Raw genomic sequence first — 26,921 nt, 5'->3', positions numbered from 1 at the left:
AAGGGACTGATTGAAAATGATGGTGAAAGAGACAATTCCCTTGAAGTAGTAGAACTTAGGAGAGAAAGGAATAAGTACATGGGAGAGGAAGACATTACAAAGCTTAAAGTAAGAATGGAAAAGCTTGGAATTTAACCCTTACATGCTGAGAGGCATCACAATTACTGTTTTTCACTGGCTATTTGAGTTACCCACAAGTATTTTGAGGTTTGTATATCTGTTAAGTGTCTCATGGTCTCTGTGGCTTCTTACTGCAATGACTTTCTAACTCTCAAAGTAATTTTTATGTGTAAATATGAATGGGATGTAATACTGGAAGAGAATGGAGAGGTTTGGAGAAAGAACTACTCCTTAGGGAACTCTCCATTGCAGAGCTTAAGTGTCTCAGAGCTGAAGCAGTTTTGAATTTTTTGGGTTACCAGGGAGCTACAAGGTTGGCCAACTTATTTTCCTCATTATTGTGCTGGGTGTTGTTGAGTATTGTTTGTTTGAGGATATGTCATGACACAATGTCAAATGCTCATTGATGTCTGCCACAGACAGTGCATTGGGTATGAGATTGTGGTTGAAGTCATCTACGATGTGATGTGTGAGGTCTGTGTATAGTGTGGTGGTGGAGTGATTGGGTTGGTGACCATGTTTTGTAGGTGTAAGTGGGATATTTTGTTTGATTTTGTTGCAGATCAGTATTTTACATTTTGGATACTAAAGACAGAAGTTACATTCACCAATAAGAGGAGAGTTGTATGGTTTGGAAGGTTTTAGGATTGGTAGTATGTTGATAAGTTTCCGGATGTTATGAATTTTGTTGTGTAACAAGGAGTGATTGAAGGTATCTTCAAGTGCTTGGATTGCAATTGAGCGGAAAATTTGCTCTGAAATTGTGATAAGTTGATGGCCCATCACAGGCTCTTCTCTAGGGGCTCCTCCAACTTCAAGGCTGCACTACAGTCTGTATCAGGGTAGGATGGACTCTTATGAAATAAGTTTTTGATGAGTTCGTACTCTGAAGATACAACCTCTTTGGATGTGGCTTTTCTTTTTTATCGTAACCTCAAGTAGGTGAGTCCAATACTATCAATATGGGGTGTGCGAGGAAAGTAACTAAAAGAAATGAGGACTTAATATCATGAAAGTGGGCATTTTTGCAAGTAGGAAGAGGACAGGATTGGTCCTGCTTGAATGTGGGTCAGCAGTAATTTAATTAAATTTGACTTTGGATGGAGTGTTGAGGAAGGTAAATGAGAGGGTCTTGGATAAAGGGGTGGGTTTGGAGTCTCTTGGGGATGGTAGTGCCTGGAAGTTTTTTTTTTTTTTTTTTTTTTTTTTTTTTTTTTTTTTTTTTTTTTCCCACTGATGACATGGCTCTGGTGGCAGATTTTAAAGGGAAACTGAAGAAGCTGAGGTCAGAATATGGGGGTGTGTATAAAAGGAGAGAGTTGAGAGTTAATGAAGATAAAAGTAAGGTTTCTAGTAACCTTTCCTCAGTTGAACACCTTCTGTCTAGTACCTCTCCTAATATCTTACCTCTTTCTGATACAGTTGTCTAATGATATTGTTATGTCCCTTTTTCATATTTTACTATAACCTCCATTCACGGTTTTGATTCATGGGTGGTGTTTGTGCTTATTCCAACATGAACACACCTGTTGCATGCCTTAAGGAACTTGAGTTTCCATACTTTGATGTTATGTGCCTCAAAGTCTGTCTCCCTTCTACTACACCTGTCCTCTGTTTTGCCTATTGCTATCTGAATGTAGGATTTCTTATATCCTTCTACTGTCAAAACTCCTGCCATGAGCCTGTAATATCCTCTCCCCTCAAGCCAAGATCCTCTACCTCGGTGATTTCCAGGTTCACCAAAGGGAATAGTTGAATTTCTCCCATATGGATGGTGGAGGGATTGAAGCCCTCTCGTTCTTCATTCTCGATGATTTAAAACAAATTATCTCCCACCCTACCCATATACCAAACTGCTGTGACCACTGTCTTGATATTCAGGATTTGTTTTTCACCTCTAGTCTATCTTGATGTAAGTACACAATCTCGCTCCCAGTTGGTTCCTGATCACCTCTCATAAATGTATCTATTTTAACAGCACTTCCCCCTCCAGCAGCCCCTTCTAAATGTAAATACTGGCACCTAAACAAACCTGATGCATAATTTACTTAACTTCTTTTCTGACTTTCCTTGGGTAAATTAGTCTCTTATGTGGTGATGCTTGTCTCTGCCAAATGCAAAATAGAGGGTATTCTTGTGGGAATGGAAGCATTTATCCCCTCTAACTCCAAGGCTACTACTTCATCCAATCCATGGTTAACTGTTCCTGTTCTGAGGCCATTCAGGCAAGGGATCAGGTATATTAGGCTTGGAAAAAGTCTCCTTCCTCTGGTTCCCATCCAGCTTTATCACCGCTCGTAAATGCTGCAAGCATGTTATCCACGAGGTGAAGCATTTCTTTATTCAAAGGAAGTGCGTTAACATCTCCTCATCATCCACTGATAGGTCTTTCTGGTCTTTAGCTAAGGGTATCTCTAACAACTTATGTTGCTCTACCTTTCCCTCACTTTTCCAGTTTGACGGTGCTATAGCCGTCTCTCCCGTTGACAGGGCAACTCTCTTTGGATTCTGTTTCTCCTCTAACTCCACCTTGGATTACTCTAACATTCCTTCACCCCCTTATGCTCCTCTAACTAATCTTATGCCTCTTTCCATAATCTCTTTTTGGACTGTCTAAAGTGCTTCTTGCTCTGGACACAAGCAAGGCTTTTAACAGGGTGTGGCATTGGAGTCTCATCTCTAAGCTCCCCTCCCTTGCTTTGCTCCTTGATATCTAGCTTCCTTTCTGGCTGATCTATCTCTGTGGATGTTGATGGATGAGCCAGCCCCCTTTTTCAACATCAACAGCAGTGTCCCTCAAGGTTCAGCCCTGTCCTCTACTTTTTTTTCAATGATTTCCTCCTCCTCACATAATCAATACACTCATATACTGATGACCCAACACTGCATTCATCCACATCCTTCAATTCTCCTCCCTCTTCTCTCACTCAATCTGCATCTCGTGTTGACAAAGCTTCCTTAATAAACTCAAAACTTGTACGGTATATCTCAGTGGGATACACAAAATCTTAAGTTTAATGCCTCCAAGAGCCAGTTTCTACCCATCTCTGTATTGAAAATCCTCATAACTATCATCTCTCCTTTGATGCTTATGTAATTCCAACTCTTAGCTCAATAAATATACTTGGTATTACTGTAACATCCACTCTTTCTTGGAAACCCCACATTACAGGAATAGCTAAATCTGCCTCTAAGAAACTGGATGTCCTGTTTAGATGTTGAAACTTCTCTCCTGAACAGTTGCTCTGTTGTACAAGGGATTTATTTTACCTTGTATGGAGTACTGCTCTCACATTTGGGGTGGTTCTAGCTCTTTATCCTAACTTGACAGTTGAGTCAAAAGTGGTCTGACTTATAAACTGTCTCAGGCTAACTTCCAAACTTGACCCCCTTGCCCTATGCTGCAATGTTGGTTCACTTTCCCTCTTCTATAGGCATTACTTTGGTTTTGCTCTCAGGAGCTGGCTGCTTGTGTGCCTCCTCCACTAGTTAGACCATGCAATATTAAGCAAGCCGCTCTGTCACATGATCATCGTGTGGTCAATGGCAACTCAAGGGTGGGCCGTTTTGATACCTGCTTCTTTCCCTACATGTCGAAGCTCTGGCATATTTTAAAAGACAGGTCTTTCACTTTCTCAAATATTTATAAATACTTTCCCTTGTCTTTTCTTTTTCCATTTCATAATTCTCATTATATTTCACTCGAGGCCCAGCCTTGATGTGGCCTTTTGTCCGTGACTAGAGCCTTCAACATAAAAAAAAGTTTGAATAGAGAAACTGGAGGAAGTGGTGTTTCAGATACCTGGGCATGGATATGGTAGCAATTGAAACCATCAAGCTGAAGTTTGCAAAAGGGTAGATAATGGCTCAAAGGTCCTCAGTGCACTAAGGTGTGTGTGTGTGTGTGGAAAGATAGGTCACTGTCCAAGAAGCATAGATGAGTCCCAACAGTGTTGTATGGATGCAATGTGTTATCCTTATTTTAAAAAGTAAGGAAGTAGATGGATATGTTTGAAATGAAATGCTTAAGGAAATTATATGGTGTGAGTAGGGTTGAAATAATAAGCTGAGAGAGAGGTTTAGTAAGGAGTATGGTTAAGAGAACTGAAGAGGCTGTGTTGAAATAGTTTGGACATGCAAAAAGGATGAATAAGGAGAGGCTACCTAAGATGCTTATGTGCCAGAAGTCAAAGGGTACAAGCAGGGAAAGTGAATTGGATGTGGAGGCATGAAGCCAATGAGGTCATTGTTCATCTGCCTGTGGCACACACTCATTATGCATGAGAAGGTAATCAGTCCCCCTATTTTGATGAATATACATTTTGTCCTTTTGGTATCCATTTTATTTCATATGTCACATTTCTTTCATCCTTTTTCTTAGGTTGTTATTTAACTTATATAATTTTGGTCAAGATTATATTTAGCAACATGACAGATTTTAAAATGAACATCCAAACACCAAATCATAGTGTAAGATTATATTTAGCAACATGACAGATTTTAAAATGAGCATCCAAACACCAAATCATAGTGTCACCTCAAGTCAGGTATTCATCAAAGACTGAGCACTGGATTATTTCACTAACTGCATTACTCTCAACCCAAAAGTAGTAGTGCAAGCAATTTTCAGGGGACCTTTCCAATACACTTCCTTACTTAGATGAATAGTCATCTACCAAAAATAAAAGTTCCTTGGACTTTCTCAGTTGTAATAACTGCTTGACAGAAAGAGCTAAATGACAGAAGACTGTGTGACTGCATAGATTAAAGGCATGTCCATCATTGTTTGCCATTGCTGGATACCTCGCTTCTCACCCATTGCCATAAGGCTTTGTGAGGGACACTTTAGTCTGGCTTCTCTCACACAGCTAATCCAAAACAAACGTAATTATTACGCCCATATTGGTTAAGCTCACATGGTCACAAAAGCACTCAAGCCCCACCACCACGACAAGGCTGTCCCATGGGTGGGGATGTGAGGCCCAAGTAGATAAAGATCAATCTAATGATTGAATTTCTTATTTTATATGCTATATCAGTCAAACAAGACTTCTCTGCCTCTCTGAAAAGTCTGTCCAGACTACAAGATTTATGAAAGGCTGAATATTAACTTCAGGAATTGGTCTTTCAGTATCTGGCAAGGCACAATGTGTATATTTAAAATCCTAAGAGGAGAAATCAGCAGTAACAAGCATGTTGATGCAGAGTTTGAGAGTGGGCCAGATCACATCAAGCAGTTTTAAAGTATGAATGTTAAATTAAACAATATGGCCGAGGAAGACAAAGATTACCTTTACAATGAACAATACTAAAGGATAAAAAGTATCATGTAAACATATAATGATATTTATTGATAAAGTCAACTGATACTATTATCACATTTGTTCAGATATTTTGCCTGGATGTCCTTAGATACAGTAACAGAGGCAACCACAGCTGATCAGAAATAAATGATTTTTCACATGTAAACCTTTAAAACAATATACAATTTACTTACACTAAAAGGTGAATTAATAGTAAAGGCCTTAAATATACAATATCTTCTTAGCAGAAAAATATAAAGACCACAACTGAAGAACTTGGTTGAAGATATTGCCACCATTCAACCAATCAATAGCATCAGGTAACCTTTCGCACCTTCACTGGTCAGTACCTTCCAGCGTTGTTTTCATAACTATTGCCATGAAGAATTAACCTTCAGAGGTTTTCATAATCATTTTTCCCTTGGCCCTAAACCCTCAAACATGCAAAAAAAAAAAAAAAAAAAAAAAAAAAAAAAAAATATATATATATATAATAGCAATGGTTAATTAACATATGTAACTCAAAATGACATCACAAATAAATGTATCAGTAAAAAATCAATCAAACCTTTAGTCTCAATGATGTAAGCATCCTCTTTTAATATCTACTTTCATTGGTCAATAGTTTTCAGAAATGGAAATCAATCTAAATATGTTTCAGTCCACTTATAAAACTAAATATTGTGGATGCATGCAAGCAAAACAGTTACACAATGTTACAATTTGTTTACATCACCAAATTGGGTATTTCAGGCCTTAGCTCAATGCCAAATATCCTCCCAAACTTCTAATACCCAATTTTAAATTTTTCGTAACTAAAATCAAAGCTATTCATAGAATTATTTTAAAGCATTGGCAAAGCACCCTAAAACCCACATAATATATATATGTATATATATATGAATCGTGCCATCACTTCCACAAAAAAATATGTAATCATTCTTTATACAAGTGAAATGTGTCAGCATGCTGAGCCAAAGCTATCATTTCCACCCAAGTAATGCACATCTTAGTCATTTACACCCTACCTACTTGAGTGAAAAAGAAAAATATTTATCATGGGCAGTAAAACAGGTTCATTAGTGTTGTGATTAGAAAAACTATCAAAGTGACCCTATCACAATCATATTTGGATGGGCTGTTTGGTCAATTATACAAAGAGCTGCAATGAGGGACAGACTGCTTTAATATATCTAGATTAAATAGATTAAATACATGTGAATTAAGCATCTAAATTAGCCAAGGAGTGATGAATGATGAAAAGAAATCTCTCTTAGCAAATGCATAACTTCAAAAAAGTGTATTCTAAAGTAGGGGGTGACTTAGCAAAGGGATGGCCACAACTTAGGAATATTCGGTGGAGTTGATAAGCATCCCTGTTAGTGGGTAAGGTACGATCTAAAATGGTAAACATGTCCCATCCTCCTATACATCATATCTGATATTCGATATTATTACATCAATAATCAGATGGTTACACAAAGCTTCCATGTTGGTCACTTGGACAGAGGAGGAGATCAGGTAGGCTCACGTGTTGCGAATTTTGCCAGGCACATAATTTTTGTCAATGACTGGCTCCTGAATGAACATGTGTAGGCACTTTTCATTCTGCGCAAGAGGATGTCCTGCAATTCTGAAAGGCACACAAAAGGGAGGATAAGGTTAGTAATGGATATTCACAACATTTAATAAAGCCATCACTTGTAAATGCTTAAATCACTCTATTAGCAGTGCTTTTCAACAGGGGTTTTCCTGAAATCCAAGGGTTCCTTAAGCATTCTTCAAAATCACCAGAAATTGAAATATAAAATAGAGGCCCAGTAGTTCATAATTTATAACTGAAGCTCTTTAAACTTTACCTTGGCTAACAGTTGTCTCAGTTTTTATTCAAAACTAAAAGATTTTGCTAAAGAAAGAATGGATGGAGAAGATCTGGGTTACAGAAAATGTTAAATAATGCTTACAGGGGTCCTAAACCATTAAGGTTCAAAAACACTGCTATACATGCATTTCAATGAAGACTAATTAATTACTATTCACACATCTTATTAATATTCGCAATTTATTTATTAACAAATATGATTCATCCGGTGTCATTTAAAGGAAGCTCGAAATGGCTTTTTTAGTACTTATGCGAATAAACTCATATTCAAGAAAATCGAAAACTCCTGATTCAAGCTTACTGTATTCCATAAACTCATAAAAATCATGCATGGGTCAATAAAGAAAATACAAAATTCAATACAACTAACTTGGATACAATCCAAGATAAACTAACGTCTAGAAATGAAAAGTAGTTTTTTAACGTACTTGAAATGTGAAAAGGGGTTTATTCACTTCTGAAGTGACAGAAGGAAGATGACTACAGTATGGCGACCAAGTTCAAATTTTACTGAAAGTTCTGATACAGGATCACATGGAACTTGAGACACACAATGCTTATGTGTGTGTGAATATTTTTTTTCTTTTTTTTCATACTATTTGCCATTTCCCGCGATAGCGAGGTAGCGTTAAGAACAGAGGACTGGGCCTTTGAGGGAATATCCTCACTTGGCCCTCTTCTCTGTTCCTTCTTTTGGAGAGAGAAAAAAAAAAAAAAACGAGAGGGGAGGATTTCCATCCCCCCGCTCCCTTCCCTTTTAGTCGCCTTCTACGACACACAGGGAATACGTGGGAAGTATTCTTTCTCCCCTATCCCCAGGGAAATATATATATATATATATATATATATATATATATATATATAATTTTTTTTTTTATTTTGCTTTGTCGCTGTCTCCCGCGTTAGCGAGGTAGCGCAAGGAAACAGACGAAAGAATGGCCCAACCCACCCACATACACATGTACATACATACACGTCCACACACGCAAATATACATACCTATACATCTCAATATATACATATATATACACACACAGATATATACACGTACAATAATTCATACTGTCTGCCTTTATTCATTCCCATCGCCACCTCGCCACATATGCAATAACAACCCCCCCCTTAAGTGTGTGAGGTAGCGCAAGGAAAAGACAACAATGGCCACATTTGTTCACACTCAGTCTCTAGCTGTTATGTAATAATGCACCGAAACCACAGCTCCCTTTCCACATCCAGGCCCCACAGAGCTTTCCATGGTTTACCCCAGACGCTTCACATGCCCTGGTTCAATCCACTGACAGCACGTCGACCCCCATATACCACATCGTTCCAATTCACTCTATTCCTTGCATGCCTTTCACCCTCCAGCATGTTTAGGCCCCGATCACTTAAAATCTTTTTCACTCCATCTTTCCACCTCCAATTTGGTCTCCCACTTCTCCTCGTTCCCTCCACCTCTGACACATATATCCTCTTTGTCAATCTTTCCTCACTCATTCTCTCCATGTGACCAAACCATTTCAAAACACCCTCTTCTGCTCTCTCAACCACACTCTTTTTATTACCACACCTCTCTCTTACCCTATTATTACTTACTCGATCAAACCACCTCACCCCATATATTGTCCTCAAACATCTCATTTCCAGCACGTCCACCTTCCTCCGCACAACTCTATCCATAGCCCATGTCTCATAACCATATAACATTGTTGGAACCACTATTCCTTCAAACATACCCATATTTGCTTTCCGAGATGATGTTCTTGACTTCCACACATTCCTCAATGCTCCCAGAATTTTCGCCCCCTCCCCCACCCTATGATTCACTTCTGCTTCCATGGTTCCATCAGCTGCCAAATCCATATATGCCCCAATAGCAAACTGAGGTTCCTAGTTTATTATTGCACACTTAACCATTGCTGAAGTGGGCTGGCTACCCTTAGTTTCCCTGACAGGGTGACAAAATGATCAGAAAAAATAAGTAACCAACTACATACTGGAAAAGGTTAGTGATGAGTAATGTCTTGAGTCTGTCTCTCTACCTGTTCCCAATTGAAAATCCCTCAAGTGGGTGGCCACAGCATTAGTGCCTCCATAACTAGTGAACTCTAGTGATATGTGGTCTAATATATATGAAAAACTGGACACCTTGTCAAGCCAATTTTGTATGGTTTGTCTTATTTATAGTCACTAATATCTGAGAAATTCATATGTACCATAACTAAATATGTAGAAAACCTATTAAACTGATGTCCTGTTAACACAACAAAGAATTTATTTCTTTTAAAAGGCTACCATTACTGTATCGTATTATCCAAAACATTAAATCTCATCTTAAACTAAAAATTCCATGACAATACAGATTGAGGCTAAGTGCTTAGTATGTTTGGAGGTTATCCACATGCTTACTTTAAGGCCATATACAATGGAAAAGGTAACCATGAAAATGCTTTTTCAAATAAATGGACATGTAATCCAATTTTTCAAGCTGCAACAGGTGTTAATTCTTGAACTTGCTAAATACAAATTAGCAATGCATGGATATTGAACTTATATTTTCATCAAAAGATCGAATATTTCATGGATACTTCAAATACTTCCTGACAACCATATACTTTATGTCCTTCCTTTCCTTCATACTATTCGCCATTTCCCGCGATAGCGAGGTAGCGTTAAGAACAGAGGACTGGGCCTTTGAGGGAATATCCTCACCTGGCCCCCTTCTCTGTTCCTTCTTTTGGAAAAAAAAAAACAGTAAAAACATGACTGTCTAATACAACAGCCATTATCAGTATAGACCATCCAAAGGAAAATGCTCATTACTTGAAAAAATACTTGTTAAAGATTCTTTCTTTGTGACAAAAGATATTTAAGCTGTACTCGGGTCTTAAGCTTATGACACCCAATTACTGCCTAAATTTCATTCAACTCTTATAATTTTTATATAAAAATAATGCAAGTTACACTAGGATATTATAATTATATATACAAAATTATGAATTTATATCAAATCTACATATGCCTAATTCTGCCTGGTGTATAGTTCTTCTCGATAAATACTTCCTTGAGGAACATATGTAGGCACTTCTCATTCTGAGATAATGGATGACCTGCAACTCTGGGGAAAAGGAAAGTTGTCCACATGTTAATGTGTAAGAACTCAAAAGGTCATTACTTGAATTTCAAATCATAATTGTCTTCTTCAAAAGGTCTTTAGATCATTTCACATCCTCCAAACACTTGAAACAAGATATAATTTACAGCCTATCCCATCCCTACTGTAAATGAGGGAAATCTCACTCACCAAAAAGGTATCCACATTAACACCTATAAAGTTTTCTGTAAACCATAGCATGTTGTAAAGCAAAGAATTATAGCAGACAATCTCATCAAAGAATCTCTAAACTTACTTGTTGATGAAAACTTCAAGTCCCTTGCGTCGATCTTCAATAAATTCCTCTTCATAAATGCCATCATCTCCTCGGAATGGCAGCTGTCTCTTTAGTGCTTTACCAGGAAGTGGTGGGACCACAATCTGAGAGATTCAGATATCATATACAAGAACTTTTTTCCTATATTGACTTTAAAAGAGAAATTAAGAAAAATCAAGAAGCATCTTTGCCAAGGTCTCTGCAGGCCAAGGCTATGCTACATTTAAAGAAAAGTGATAACCTGCAAAAAGTGACTTTTCACTCATGATGTAACCTCAAGCACTCGGCTTCCAGTAACACCAAGGGCAGAGGAGGGTGTGAATAACGCATCTGACAACAACTAGTAAGAGAGGAGGAAGTAGAGATTTTTTTTCCCCCTTCTATTAATTAAGCCTGTTTTCACTCCTTACTCTTACATCATTCACAGACAAAGCACTGGTGGTAAATAACATGAATATATTTATAAATATATACTTTTAGCAATAAATATTAGTGTGTATCAGGTTGGTAGACAAGTGTGGGGATATTGGAGGATTTGTTCCTTAGTCTGAACATATAAAATTACTGTACTCTCTATTTCATGCACAGGTACAACACTGGTGTTGAATAACTATTTTTTAGAAATATTACACCATTAACTCTGCAAGTAAGAGTAAGGATAGCAAGTGGTTGGCACGCTTGGGAAGAATATTTGGAAATATTGTAGCTCGTTACATATCATCTTCTATCAAAGACCTCCATTACCCCACAGTGAAAATTTTGCACCACTTCATTGAATTTCTTCCACAAGCAAGAAGTTAGTGAGTATGACATGTGCTGACCTCCCTTCTTCACAGTAACCTTGCAAAATTCACTATGTCACTTACTATTTCATTTCTCATGTTATTATTTTACCCTCCTCACAAACTTGCATATACATATCATTTGTGTTCCTCCCCATCATTTAGGAAATCCTACAATCTGTGTGTTTTTAGTGGGATCACTGTGCATACTTGCAGATTGCCAACCATGCACTGAATACTCCTGGAGATAAGCAGATCCCTGTAGGCAACTAATTCAGGAAAAGTCAGCTGGACATTTAAACAAAGAAAGGGACACATCAACTGCTGTGGGTAATGTTCTCAAAGAGAACATTATTTGATGTGGACATATATTTAAGGGTAAAGGGTTGGTAATGAAGAAGTATGGAAAAGAAGGCATTAAAGTCATAGGTGTAAGATTAGAACTTTAGTAAATAATGAAGTAAAAACTGGAAAGTTGGAATGACATGAATGCCTCATCTGGGTGTCAGAAGACGGAGTTGCTGAAAATGTAGTAATCTCCCTCAGGACTTTTATGATGCAGAATAAGTGAATTTCATAAAAGAAGAGAGAAGAAAACTTGACTATTAGAAACCAAAGAAATAATTTAAGTATACTATGTTTAAAAGAACATGAAAAGTATTTATTGTCCAACACTAAATTGTACAGGGGCTCCTTGTTTAACATTCTTGATGCATTCTTGATGTCTTGCTCCATGTAAAGCTCCTATAAATGAGCGATCGGGGCTTGAACATACAGGAGGGTGAAAGACGTGCAAGGAGTCGAGTGAATTGGAATGATGTGGTATACCGGGGTCGACGTGCTGTCAATGGAATCAACCAGGGCATGTGAAGCATCTGGGGTAAACCATGGAAAGTTATGTGGAAAGGGAGCTGTGGTTTTGATGCATTACACAAGAGCTAGAGACTGAGTGTGAATGAATGTGGCCTTTGTTGTCTTTTCATAGTGCTACTTCGTGGGCATGCAGAAGGGGGATTGTGGTGCAATTTCATGTGTGGTGGGGTGGTGACGGGAATGGATGGGGGAAGCAAGTATGAGTGTGTACATTTGTATATATGTCTATGTCTGGGTATGTATATGCATGTATACGTTGAAATGTATAGGTATGTATATGCCAGTGTGTGGGCGTTCATGTAGATACATGTGTATGTGGGTGGGTTGGGCCATTCTTTCGTCTGTTTCCTTGTGCTACCTCACAAACACAGGAGACAGCGAATAAGTATAACAAGTAAATATAAATAAAATGAAGCAAATTATATCTTATACTTAATGTTATACAGTGATGGGAATATGTGTTCCTGGGAAACATTTCCAGAAAATTTTCCTCAAATATGCTGTTCTTTGCAATGTTTAATGACATTAAAGATTATCATAAATTTATATAGCTTTACTTATATCAACAGGACTTCACCCACCATAATGTTGCGTGGATAAATCTAGTTTTACATCATTACTTGATAAGTGGAAGATAGTGTAGAAGGTCCAACACCATAATCTTTATTTACATCAAAGAGGATGCATGGTCCGATGAATGCTATGCGAACACCACAATGTTTGCATTGGTAGGTAATTTAAAAAGTTGAGTATTTTAATGTGTTTATTAATCTCTCATTTGTGTGACTAATGGAAAAGCATGTGGTGTATGTTATAAATTAAAATACAGTAATGCATGATGTACATAAAATTTTGTGAATTGGTTGTACATTTTGTTTGTGAAAAAGAGACTGGGAAGTGTACTTAAGCTTGACACTTGATATTTATTTTCAAATTTTATCTTCAGCTACCAGAATGTCAGATGCATCTCCATGTGCGAGACAAATCTCCTTAGTTAGATTTTGATCCAATGACAGCTGTGAGAAAAAAGCTTACATAAAACAGGGTCTGTTCTTGATAATACAGCTTTAATTGATTACATTAAAGCTCAAGGTAATCATTGCTGCATTCATTTATAAACACAAGAATGCCATTTACATTAATTAAAAGTATAAAGTAATGAATTTGCAAAGTTTTAGTCTAATCCAGAGGGGCTATTTGAAAGGTAATAGCAAATAAATTTCACATCAAATTAAGCAGCATTCAAGACATTCTCTGGTAGCTTTTGAAGTGCTGAAAATATGATTATTTTCGAAGGGAAAAATTATTAAAAGACACTTTCACATTAAATATGCCCCCTTGAATTTATGATAAGGCTGAATTACAGAAACTAGCTATTTAAAAAAATTAATATGAGACATATTAAGATTGCTGCACTCAAGTGTGTGGAGTTTTGCTTACAAACAGAAAGTGGCACAGTATCATTTATAAAACAACTGGAGGAAAAAATTTCAAGGGCTAACAGAATGCATTCACACCCATGGAAGTTTGATACACAAGCCAGGCTGACTTGTTCATGCATTTCCTGCTTTGAAGCAAAGTAATCATTAGTCTGTTTTATAGTCCTGGGCTATGTTAACCTTGCTTTTCACAGGAAATGGCAACTGTCCTGGACTATGTTAACCCTGCTCTTTACAGGAAATGGCAACTGGTTTCTTATAGCCTCAGCCTATGCTATTCCAATCTGCCATGGAGAGATGCCACTGCTAGACCATAAGAAACGAGTGTAATTTCCATGCATGTTTTAGAAAGAACCTTAAGAGGTTCTGTAATCAGAACTTATTACCTGATGCACACCTGCTAACTTTATGAAAACTATTGATGGTCTTCTACAAAAACATAATACATCAAACTACACTTTACACTTATGCTTATGAAATGAAGCAATAAAAATCCCACCAGGCTAAAGCAATATACTTGTCAGTAATTTGGTTACCAAAGATCTTGCATCCTACAAATCAAAATAAGTCACATTCCCCTACCTTGCTGTCCCTTTCAAGCTCATTTCTTAACCATTCAAAATCGCTGTACCTCCTTCGCACACTTGACTCCTTCACCTTAAACACTGGAAGGTTGGTCTGGAATACAAGATACTATTTGTAAGAAAAAAATATATACATATATATATTTTTTTAATGCTGGGGGCTCCAGTCAAGGACAAAAGTCCACATTAAGGTTGAGCCTTAACTGAAATGTAGAGGTCAATGACAGGGTAGGAAAAAAAAAAATGTAGAGAGGTCACTGAAAGGGGTAAAAAAAAAAAAAAAAATGTAGAGAGGTCAATGAAAGGGTAAAGACAAAAAAAAAAAGAAAATGGAAAGTATTTAGAAATTTTGGAGGAAGTGAAATACATGTCTTAGTTACAGTGCTTTACACATGACAGGTACAGTTGCGAGCAAATGCAGCTTTCCTTCATCTGATCCTGATGCTACCTCACTAAAGTGGTAAATGTCTCTCAAGTATGGAAAAAATGTGTGTGTATATACAAGATGTTACTGTTGTTGATGTATATTCATAGGTTGTAACTACTGTTGGTTAGTTAGGATTTTTAATGTATGTATTGATCACTGTGAAGTGACTGAGGATTGGTAGCATGCATGTATAGTGCCACTATATAAAGGCAAGGGGGACACAGGTGTGTGTTCAAAACTACAGAGGTACAAGTTTGTTAATTGTACCTGATAAGTTGTATAGGAGAGTGGTGACTGAGAAGGTGAAGGCATGTACAGAGCATTAGACTGGGGAAGAACTGTGTGGTTTCAGAAGTGGTAAAGGATGTGTGGATCAGGTGTTTGCTTTAAAGAATGTGTGAGAAAGAAATGTATGTGGCATTTATGGATTTGGAGAAAGCACATGATAGGGTGGATAGATATACCTTGGGAAGGTCTTACAAATATGCGGTGTGGAAGGAAAGCTACTAGAAGCAGTGAGAAGTTTTTATTAGGAGTGTAATGAACATATTTGAGTAGGAAGGGAGAAAGACAAGTGATTTCCAGATGAAAGTGGGTCTGTGGCAGGGGTGTGTGATATCACTATGGTTGTTTCATATATTTATGAATGAAATGGTGAAGGAGGTAAATGCATGGGTCTTGGAGAGAGGGGTAAGTATGCAGTGTTTTGGGGACGAAGAAGCCTATGAAGCAAGTCAGTTGTTGTTTGCTGATGACAAGAAGCTGCAGATGGTGGTGTCTGGGCATGTGAAGGGTAGATGTGTTGGTAATGAAATGTCTAAGGACAGTATCTGGTGTTAGGTGGTTTATTGAGAATAAAAGGGTAAGAGCAAGGTGTGGTAATAAGGAACGTGTGGTTGAGAGATCTGAAGGTGTGCTAAAATGGTTTGGAAATAGGAAGAGAATGAGTAACGTGAGGTGGATCTATTTATCTTTTCCTACTTCCTTGTCTTACTTCTTACTAGACATTCATGCTGAAGCAATGCTATCCATTTTACACATCTTTCTCATTGCAAGGTAGGTAAAACAGCTGATACATCTCTTTCTTCATAACCAAACAAATCCAAAATGCATATCAAGTAAATATCTGTTTTGCATGTGATCCTTTTGTATATGGCACCTCAACTTATAGAGATGGTATGGATGTACTTATTTAAGTCATCCTTCTTTGTGTGAAGGTCAAGATAAAATATAACTAAAAAGTAGATACACTTGAACCATTTGTAAGGCTACAGGGCTTTGTGGGGGCTTCTAAATCAAACCCTCTATTCCCAGACCTGACCTTAAATGTACACTTCCAGAGGGCACATTATATTCTTAATGTTTATGATATGGAGAATCCCAAAATGGGACTTGAAAATCACGGCTTGCATAATATGCTAACACCATTAATGTCATATTTATAGTGACATACTACACATACTTAACAATGTTACCATATTGAAAAAAAATGAATCCTAAATTAGCAAACTTATCATGTATATTTATATATCATACTTTGTTGCTGTCTCGCACATTAGTGAGGTAGCACAAGGAAACAGACAAAAGATGGCCCAACCCACCCACATCCACATGTATATACATACATGCCCACACACGGACATATACATACAATCAATTATTTTCCTCATTCAAAACGTTTGGTAAGGAAAAAGAAAGCAACCATCAAAAGCAGGGTTGCATGACCATGAGAAGTGTTATGAAGCAACTGGCAACATAGGCTTTACTAGGTATGCCACAGCACTTTGTAGGCTTCTTCACCTTCTCTATACTCAGCTGCAACCTTATTGTTGACAGGATAAAAAGGAATATTTCCAAACTACTGAATAATGTCTGCACAAATGTTCCATATAATTATGATCTCTTTACTCTTATTCATCCCTTACTTATTTCTTAAATTTATTAAGTTGCCGTCATCCTTAAGAAATCATGAGAGGGGAATGATATTCCAGCATCAAAAGAATACAATGAGAAAATTCTTATGGGCTAAGAAATGTTGTTTCTATCTAGCAGCATGTATGTACAACATAGGCAATGTATCTGTGTATTGAGTTTTGGCCAAGTATCTAATATATTCTCATTTTCACTATCCCTGTTGTTTCTTACCTCTCTCTAACCCTCTACATCTGACCTATCACCATCAGAAAGCTCAATCAATTCACCCATATCAGTTTGCATCAATCTTCCCCAGAATTGTTGGTATCTTGCATTGCTGCAAGAATGCAGTGGTCTTACCCTAACTTCTAACATTTGATAAAATGATCTGTAAGGACTAAACATACAAATCTACAGTATGAAAACAATGTATGAGTGATGGCTGAATGGGAATTAGATCGTGGTTTCTAGTTTCATTGCATTATATATAACAGCTTGAGACATTGTGTGCAAATGGGGCCATTCTTCATCCATACATAATAGCTTGAGACACTGTGTACATATGAGGCCATTTTTCCTCCATCTATAATAGCTTGAGACATTGTGTCCAGATGAGGCCATTATTTCTCCATTCCTGATGCTGCCTCTGATACAGGAAAGGCAATAATGTATTCAAAATCTACAGACCATAAGATATATATTGTATTTACCTCTGCCTCCAGTGTTAGGGAAATATCCAAACAGAGTATTTCTGAAGTGCAATTGTCCAACTCTGGATTTGAGAGAATAAAAATGAAAAACAATACACTACAGCAATGTTATACAGGTACCCTTACATAGTAAATATTTCCTTCACTTTCTACATTTTACATTGCTCAGTTAATCATTTTACCCAGCAGAGGTTATTACAATCAAAACTTATAAGTCATGTGATTGATAAATTAGGAAGAAACTAGACCCAGCAGCAGTCTTATGGGAGCAATTCTCACTCGTCTTTTCGTTTCATATGTTTCCTCGACAATAAACATGCCTGAATATCTAAAAACTGTTGAATTTTACATGTATGGAGGTTTCTTTCCTCTTAAATGGTTATGTTATTCATTACTAGTTTCCTTTTACATTTTCACATCAGTTATTCACAAAAAGCATAAAATCACTGTCATAAAGGAGCATAGACTGCCTTGCACATTTCCTCCTTCCAATGTGGTACCTCACTTCCACATTATGAAACCAGTGGGAAAGTCATGATGCCTTATTATATTGATATATTGCCCCTCTGTCTCAGAAAGTCACTACTGTACTGAATTCTTGTGATAGTTTGGTTACATTTGATAGATTTTTAAAATTATACCTTTTTTTTTTTTTTTATTCTCAGCTTCAAGGCACACCCTAAACAACACCCACATTCATGACTTGCCTGAAGGTACAAAATCCTACCAGAATAATTCATATTTGCAGATGCAAAAGTCCTCAGGAAAGTCAAAAGTGGTTTACATCTGCTTTAAAGGGGACCTAAACTGACTCTAAAGTTGGTCTTAAACTTTTGTTGATGACATTCAACCCTAACAAATGTAAAAAGGATGGGACAAAGCAAAAGACAGCCTCATTATTACCTAGCCAGAAGTAAGATTCTGGGGTTACGTTCCTGGAAGACCCTGCAATTGCAAAACCGTGGTTTGCAAGGTACACAGCGTATGGGATATGGGGTTTAGAGACAGTGACCCTTGAGATACATGCCTATAATGTAAATTTCTTGGTTAAATACTATCAAGGTATAAATAAAAGACATGCCTAGGCCATAAATGTACAAAGGAATGAAGTACAACTACAGTAGCACTATGCCACTAAATGCTTGCCTTAGCAACGCTGCCTGGTTGTGATACTCCTGCCTTTCCCTAGAAATGATGGTTTGCCGGCTGGGGCCACAAGCAGCCCGCAGCCACTTCACACTTCCCCAGTGCAAAGATAAAAATTTTGATGATGCAATAGAAAACTGTGGACACAAAACTCGATGCAGTGGTTGGTATAATGGTATAGTCTAAATGCGTACATTGGAAACCGTGGTTTACAAACTCATGGCAGGCAAGGGACCTCGATATATTTACAAATATCTATTCGGTCCATGAGTGTGAAAATGGAAAGCTGGTGTATTCAGATAGAAGCAAATCACTCGCCATACATCAAGCATCAGAACCCCCACACTGTGGTTAACTTGTCGTACATAATCCCCATGCCCCTTTCTTTATATCCCTCAGGTATACTTTTATCCTGCATATTTTCTTAAAACTATTAAGAAAGCTATGAATCGTAAAATGGGTTTTCTTGGACCCAGTTATTCACAATCAACAATGGCAGCATAAAGGAAGACACATTTACAGTAAAAGTCTGAAGGTCAATTTCCGGAAATGCAAGATAATACAGCCTCGTATTTACCATGAGAACGGGAGGAAAGCTGTCAAATGATTATGTTATGTATAAGTTTAGTTAACATAAGAAAACTGTTAGCCAACAAATGGTCCTATGGCCAAAATTCGCAAATGTATACATTACCTTTAATTTTAGGAATAGCTGTTACAAACAAATGGAGAACATGGATGAAAATTAACAATTTGATACTTATGAAAATGATATACACAATTGCAAAATACGAAAACATACCCGCATCCGAACTTCGTAGTCTGTATATCTTTTGTTCCCGACGCCATGGGTGATGGGGTTCACAACATCAATTTCTAAAAAGTTGGCTGGGGCCGCATAAGCATCGTCCAAGGTTTGCTTCTTAGAGACGAGGCGACGAGTGGAGTCATTGGTCATGTCAGCCATGTTCACGGCAAGTCACAACACCGATTCCACCCACTGTCATGAATGCCATCAGAAGCATGGAGAAACATCAATGTGGAGTGGGTTTACCAATACATACCCTTTTACACCCTTGATGAAATATATTAAAATTCTCATTTATCACAAAACATTTCAAATAAATTTTTGATTATACCAGCTAAGAGAAAGTTTTACAATTTGAGACAATTAGAGTAAAGATTACTTGGTTTATCCATTATCTAACTCTCCCACCCGTATGATCCCGAGATGGCAGCACTTTCACCATCACAAACATTGGTAAAGAACTAGAAGACTGGCAGACTATGCTAAAATTGGCTAAATCGATGTTTTTCTAGTGCATGAATGTCCGCAATGACGTAATTGTGCTCTTTACTTCTACCAACGTGAGAAAGTATTGGTTAGATGTAGCAACCGCTTCTAATGTCACAGATAAGTCACACCCATTAAAGGTCTAGATTAACGTAGAGCATTGTAATGAGACATAATTCAAGACTGATTACGATGCAAATTACAGTTTGATTCCTAGAACTTCACCCAAAAGTGTATGAGCCAACCAGTGTCTCTGGTGATGATTAGTAAATGGTAATGCACTTACTTCAGTTAAGCATAAGTTTGGAATGAGTTGTCATGTATTGATTGACATTCCAACGAAAAAAGTTATTTTGTATCGAATTAATTGGCTAGCATATCTATGTTTAGTCAACTGTTTAAGACATGAGACGACTGAACAACTGTACGTAATACGAGAGTTACTCTGGATAGGGTATTTAAACAATAAAGTACTTTAAGACAAGTTGAAATATGTGGTCACGAAATGAAATATACCATTAAGTATTGAATCTCAGATCCCCTGCTATAGGTATATTTCATAATATATGCTCAAATGATACTGATGTTAAACTAGGTACCAAATAGTTGATGAATCCCCAGGGTAGTTGTACTTAGACCAGACATAGACATGTTCGTCGCATTCTTACAATACCCATCAGATATGTGAAGGAGGGTGTTGGTGTGGTTAATTATACTGTGCCTAACACAGGTGTATGTATGATACCTATAGTTACAGGCAGCACAGAGAGGAACCTTAAGGAGATTTAGAGATTCTAAACAATCAGGTGTCAGCTTAGTCTCATTACTAGTATAATGTATCATGGACATGAAAACGGAGCTCCGGTATCATTTGAGATATGAAAGTGGCATTTACTGCCCATCGGAATTCACCAAGTAAGAGGAAGATCATAGTATGCATATTAATGCACCTTGATATTCTACGAATATTCAGCAACGGTAGTATATAAAGCAATAACCAGAATTAGCAAATGGACCACCGACCACAGTGAATATATAATAAGATACATTTATTAAGTGTTTATTCCACTAATAAGTCATGGTCTAAATAAAAATATGGAATTTGTGAGAATTTTGATAATTAGACATGAGAGTGCGAGTGGAAAGAATGGTAATTAAACATTATCTGATGAGTCATCTGCCCTGCAATGGTAATAGGGGATACGATTGACTAGTTATAACAAGAAACTCTCTCTCTCTCTCTCTCTCTCTCTCTCTCTCTCTCTCTCTCTCTCTATATATATATATATATATATATATATATATATATATATATATATATATATATATATATATATATATATAGTTTAAGAGCAATAGATGAGTGGAATATGCTAAGTAATGATACTGAAAATGTTGACTATGAAAATTTTAACTTGAGACGGACGTGATCCTATGTGGCTCACACGTCTACGAATTGGGCCACATATAAGTAGGAAAATTGATTAAGCATAAACCAGGAAAGTAGTAATGTTTTAACTTGTGATATGTAGCTTCATGGTCTGGTTGCTTTTCTGACCATGACGCATATATGGGCTGCCTAGGGTTGAGCCCGTGAAGGTTACACTTCATGGTCGCAGCAGCCAGTCCACAGTTAACCCAGCTTTTCATCATTCCCCACGGTTGGTCGGTAAATTGGGTACCTAGATTTAACAGAAACCCATGTATTGCATGTTAGATCATTCTTCCTCTTTTTTTTTTCTATCTTCTGTTGAATATTTAACCACGTATGATAAAACGAAGTTTTGACCATTTGAAGAGTCTTAATTCTATTAACTTTGGCTATCATGGAGGATTTTATGGATTATGTGGCACAACGTTGAAGAGCAACCACTCAAGTCTGGATCCAAATCATCCATCACTTTCAGAGTAGACTGGAATGGGGAAAATAATAACAGACGAGGTACTTTTGATAACCAGTCATATTAGATGTTGGTCAGGGTCACCGGATACATTTCTGAAATGGACTCCCAAAGGACCATCCCGGCCAAGTTTGGTTTACATTAACCTTGTAGTTTCGAATGTAAAAGATGACGGACAGACAGACAACGAGTGGACATTAAGTGATGGCTAAGACTCAACAAGACCTTTGGTCGGGTGGGTTAAAAAGTTGTCGGATGGTACAAAAGGTCTTGGGGATGGTGCCCAACGTGTGTCGAATTCCCTCCCCCCAATACTTTACTAATATGTAATCCCGTACAAGTAAACACTGATGAACACACCCACTCAACAGAAATGTATAATACTTCATGGCCCAACCACTCCTACTGTTGACACAACTGCCCCGGGTACATCGACCTCCAGAACACCCTCAACAGGCTCGAAAACTGGACCACTGCCAACCACTTCACCAGCCAAAGACCTTAGTAATGCAAACTATTTTTTTTTATTTTCCACATATCAAAAACTCATTCAGATGCAGTGTTTCTACTATAATATGATGTCACTGCGTCACCCTCTTTACCGGAAAAAAAATCGATGTTTAGTGTCTCCTAACGAGGAAATTCTTCTATGATCGTGCCCTGCCTCAAGTCAATGTATTGCATGGTATTGCGAACCCAGTGTTTCTAGTGTTCACGGTATATCAAACTGTGGGAGGACGGTGCGCGTGTCCTAGTTGTAATGAGTGTTAGGGTTCTACCCGGGACCCTTCTGTGTCCAGTGCCATCTCATTTCTTACACAAGTGTTTGTGGCTGCTCTCGGTTTCAAGGGGAATTATTTTTATTTATATACATATACCTGCTTTTTTTTTTTTAAGTATCCGTGCATATTTTTCTGGACGGCCAACAGGAGGCAATCAGCATTCCAACTTGACAACCCTGCTGATTTTTGTAAGTGGAAAACATGAATAAAGAAAACAAAAGTCCGGATATACTGTCCACTGTCAACTTGTTCACAGCTGTGTCACAGGAATTTCCTAAAACTTAGTTGGAGGCATAGATAACAGGAGTACAACTGTTTCACAATTTGCTGCTCTGGCTTCAAAAAGTATATTTGGACAGCTTAGAAATGTTAGAGACAAGAAACACGGACCGTGATAGAAAACTTGCAGAAAATGTTTTAGTTTAAGAATTATTTTTCATTGTAAGTAAGAATATATAATTCAAAGAAAATGTTGATTATATATTGTACTTCCAAGTCAAGTGAAGGAGCGGTATGATAGGTTTAATGAAAGTGTTCATTGTGTATTTAAGAAGCAAAGTTGGAAACTCTTTTAAGTTTTTTTGTTACCAATCAAACAGAAATAAGGAACCTATAGAGAATTCAGACATTTTATACTTTGAATTAGTGGAAAGGAATGTATGAAGTATCACGAGAGGTTGAAAAAGCATAATTTGTACGGCCAAGAGAGGAGAGGGGAAAGGTACACAGCAGAAAAAAGATCTTTAAACTTTCAACGTGGTACAATATGACATAAGGACGAAACAATGAGATCATACGAACCTCTTATAGTTACTATGTGATCATTGTGAGACCTGCTGTTCACTGATGTAAATATCGTTTTTGTGCTGCTTGCACATTATAGTTTTTGCATGACAATAGATAGAGGGCATCAAGATAATTATTCTGAATATAGAAGCCTATCAAATCGGAAGAGGCAGAATCATGGAGCCGGGAGTAATACCCATGAAAATTTCAAAGAGGCATCAAAAAAGGTTATATTGAGATTCAGCGAAAAATTGAGAAAGACTTTAGTTTAAAACCAGGAGAAATAAGAGACATCTGAGGGCCATCAACTGGAAAATTTATAAGTAAATGGTGATGGCGAGACTTGATCAACTTCGGATCGCGTTTGTGTAGTTCACCAAGCATAACATGCGGTGAGGTCTACGCGTTGGTCCTGCCATCATGTCAAAACTTTTGCAGGTAGGCAGGTTGTCTGTCTCGCTCTCATTTTTACCACGACTAATATATGTAGTTAAGCCATACCTAACGAGACCCCTTTTAACAGTAAGGGCATCAGCTACCTTATCTGTCCCTGAGCTTTAGTCCAAAAACATTGGGCATTTATATAAAAAATCTAATCTTTAGTGATAAATACTTTTGTCTGACCAATTGCCATCGCGGCATGATATCGGTGGTGAGTTTATCAAAGTGTGGGTGAACATACAATGCTATCGTCTCCTATAGCGAGTCAGGCTCGTCTTTCTCAGTGTTTCCGTGCGGTGACGCTTTAGGGTCGGGATTTCCAGAGAAAAGCCGGCGTTTGCTCTGTTGTCACTTGCCATTATGGCAGCTGGCGAAAAGTTCGCTTTGCTCGCACCAACATTAATTACTTAGTCACCCGATCAACAGAATATCTTATTTCTGTGCCAATTCAGGCATCCAAGTAACCTAAATTATTTTTTTGGGTATCACCTCTTTGTAGGCCAGGGAACAAAATTAGTGGTCTTATCTGTTCTACTTTTTACTAATCATCCATCCATAGCATTTATAGGCTGATACCCAATCCTCAGATGATCATTCAGTCAAATGAAGGCTGCAGGGGCGAGATGAGGATCTAAGGCCCATCTTTCAACACCTAAGGAAGAGTTCAGGGAGAAGATAGCAGCCATCAATCTGACTACCAGAATAACTGGAGTCAGTGGGACGTTCTGTGGTATGCCATGTGACAAGATCTTTGAGTGCTGGTATGAGACAGCTGAGTCATAAAGTACTAGCAGACAGTTATATTGAAGGGGATGCGACCTGCTATCTTGTGGGAGATGCATAACAATCCTTCCTGCAGGCACATTGAGATGAAATTTAGTCTACTCTGTGAGCACTTTTGAATTGCGACAATAAAGTGAGTGGGGCATGTGCTTAGAAGGGACCATACGGGCGAGGTTGGTCTGATGGCCTGCACAGATTCAGTTGAACAAGAGAAAGTTTGAATGGACCGTCGGAAAAGGACCAAGGCCTGACGAATCTCTTTTACATCATCAACTGGACCAAGTGCTGCACCGGGGACAGTCCTGGTGGGACCTTAAACTACCAGCCTTGTTGATGTTAGTTGTAATGGTGTGTAGAGCGTGAGTCCAAAGAATTCATACCGGCAAAGATGATCAGTGGCTCGAACTGCGGCTGCCTATGGGTATCTTGAATGAAAGACCGCCTGACGTAGGAGTGCTCGGAAATGCATGGGAGTTTGAAATGGTGTTGTAGAAACTGGTGGAAGAGGTACTTCGACAGATGTACGAGATCGAAGATTTCTGAGGAGCCTCGTGCGGAGGAATGTTGCGAAGTGAGGAGCGAGTAGAAAGTGCTGAACTGTATATCCTGGAGCAGCTGCTTGATGTAATGTTTCTCCGTTGAATGACGAGCCCGAAGCAGAATGTGGTACATGCGGATTGGTTGTGGTGGTACCTAAGAACGTTCAGCGACTCTTGTGTCCGAGGGAGAGAGAGGAAGATGGAGAGAGGAATTCCTGCGTCATCCCTAGAGACGATGGTGTCATCCGCGCAGCAACGGAGATCGGTGTCGCCGAACCATCCTCAGGAGATGAAGGGTGTCATCCACTGTAGTAGAGAGGCGGTAATCGACACTTCGGAGGCCGAGACGGACGGATCGCAAGATGAGGGCGACGACAACCGGAAAATAGAAAAGTTCATCACCATCAACGACAGGATCCTTTGGGGATTTCGAGACCATGGCGAAGGAATAGACAATTCATATAGAGTAATTTAACTGCAAACAGCTATTGCAGATTTTGTCATGTGTAAAGTGTTGAAGTCAAATATCTTCGAAGGGGAGTGTTAACTACCTCCCACCGTGGATCCTATACCCGGCCGAGGGATAAGAGCACCAGTGTGGTAATTTTTTGATATCATTCCTGCTGCTTGAGGTGATAGGCTTGCAGAGCGAGCAGGACTTCATCACCCTTTTTTGTCCCCATGTTTTCTTGGGGCTTTCATACGGACGACGGTATATGAAAAGTGATACCAGTGGGGAAAAGGCGATTTTCCAGCTGGTGCTTGAATGGACGTGTAACTTTAGTCTTACCCTTGCAGACATTACAGCAGTGCCTGATTTCGCCAGGAGCCACAGTAAAATGCTGAGATTAGGAAAAGCCGGTGAGTGATTTTCCTTCCGAACTGCTGATTGTACAGCTGCTCTTTTTCATTCTGATAAAACATCGTGTGGCATATGTCTCAAATATGACTTCACTTCGACTTCAACGTACACTTGCTTCATCATGAAGATGAAAAAGTTGGACGTTCTCAGTTTCTTGGGAATTCCATGGTTAGGAGAATTATTATTATTATTATTATTATTATTATTATTATTATTATTATTATTATTATTATCATTATTATTATTATTTATATTATTATTGAAGACCAACATTTGAGTGTCCTTAGGGAAATTTTTATTATACGGAACATATGTTGACATCGTAATACTTTGTAGTAATATATATAGGTACTCATGAGGGCTGTTACTACCGTGCATATTTCTCGATTATTATGTCAACTGAACTCGGATTTCATTTTTTGTCCTTTTGTATACATTGAACGAAAAGTAGATGAATGCCTGCTGTACGCAAATGAGAACAGGAAATATAATGAAGGAAACTACATCTCATTCATTACGGCTCAGTGCTCATTATACAGCCAAACGTTTGCACACATTTAGTCTTCTGTCATTACTAAACTTTGTTGCGCTATGTTTGTGTTTATATGATTATTCTTTCATACAGCAAATTCTGGCCTAGAATAATATGGAGGAATCTCGGTAACATGAGAAGAGATAAGATATAATTCAAGATAAATGCAGAATCAGGAAAAAAAAGTGTTAAAGATAAATACGGGAAATATTTCCCTTATGACGCTGCATCCTTATGGACATGAAGAAGAAGGGACAAAATAAGGCACCCTAATATGTGAATCATTGAGAGAAAAAAAGAAAAACTAGGAAAATTACACACTATAGTCTGAAAGAAGCGCATGCGCTTTGCGCCATCCGGGGCTTTTTCACTCATCAATGAAACCGGTCA

The 26,921-nt window shown here is 38.0% G+C and overlaps 1 protein-coding gene across 1 annotated transcript; it reads right to left on the bottom strand.

The window, feature by feature from the left end:
* Window positions 1-6,032: 6,032 nt before the first annotated feature.
* Window positions 6,033-19,640, bottom strand: Snx3 (sorting nexin 3). The gene is made up of 4 exons (XM_071683299.1): window positions 19,414-19,640; window positions 14,413-14,508; window positions 10,716-10,840; window positions 6,033-7,056 (listed from the first exon to the last, which is right to left on the bottom strand). The coding sequence occupies exons 1-4, from the start codon at window positions 19,576-19,578 to the stop codon at window positions 6,951-6,953; spliced, it is 492 nt and encodes a 163-aa protein (XP_071539400.1). The 5' UTR covers window positions 19,579-19,640; the 3' UTR covers window positions 6,033-6,950.
* Window positions 19,641-26,921: the final 7,281 nt, after the last annotated feature.

The sequence above is a fragment of the Panulirus ornatus genome, chromosome 36 (genome assembly GCF_036320965.1).
Source record: "Panulirus ornatus isolate Po-2019 chromosome 36, ASM3632096v1, whole genome shotgun sequence".
NCBI classification, from domain to species: domain Eukaryota; kingdom Metazoa; phylum Arthropoda; class Malacostraca; order Decapoda; family Palinuridae; genus Panulirus; species Panulirus ornatus.
The sequence above is the reverse complement of the archived record's forward strand: the minus strand, read 5'-3'. Positions and strand labels throughout refer to the sequence as shown.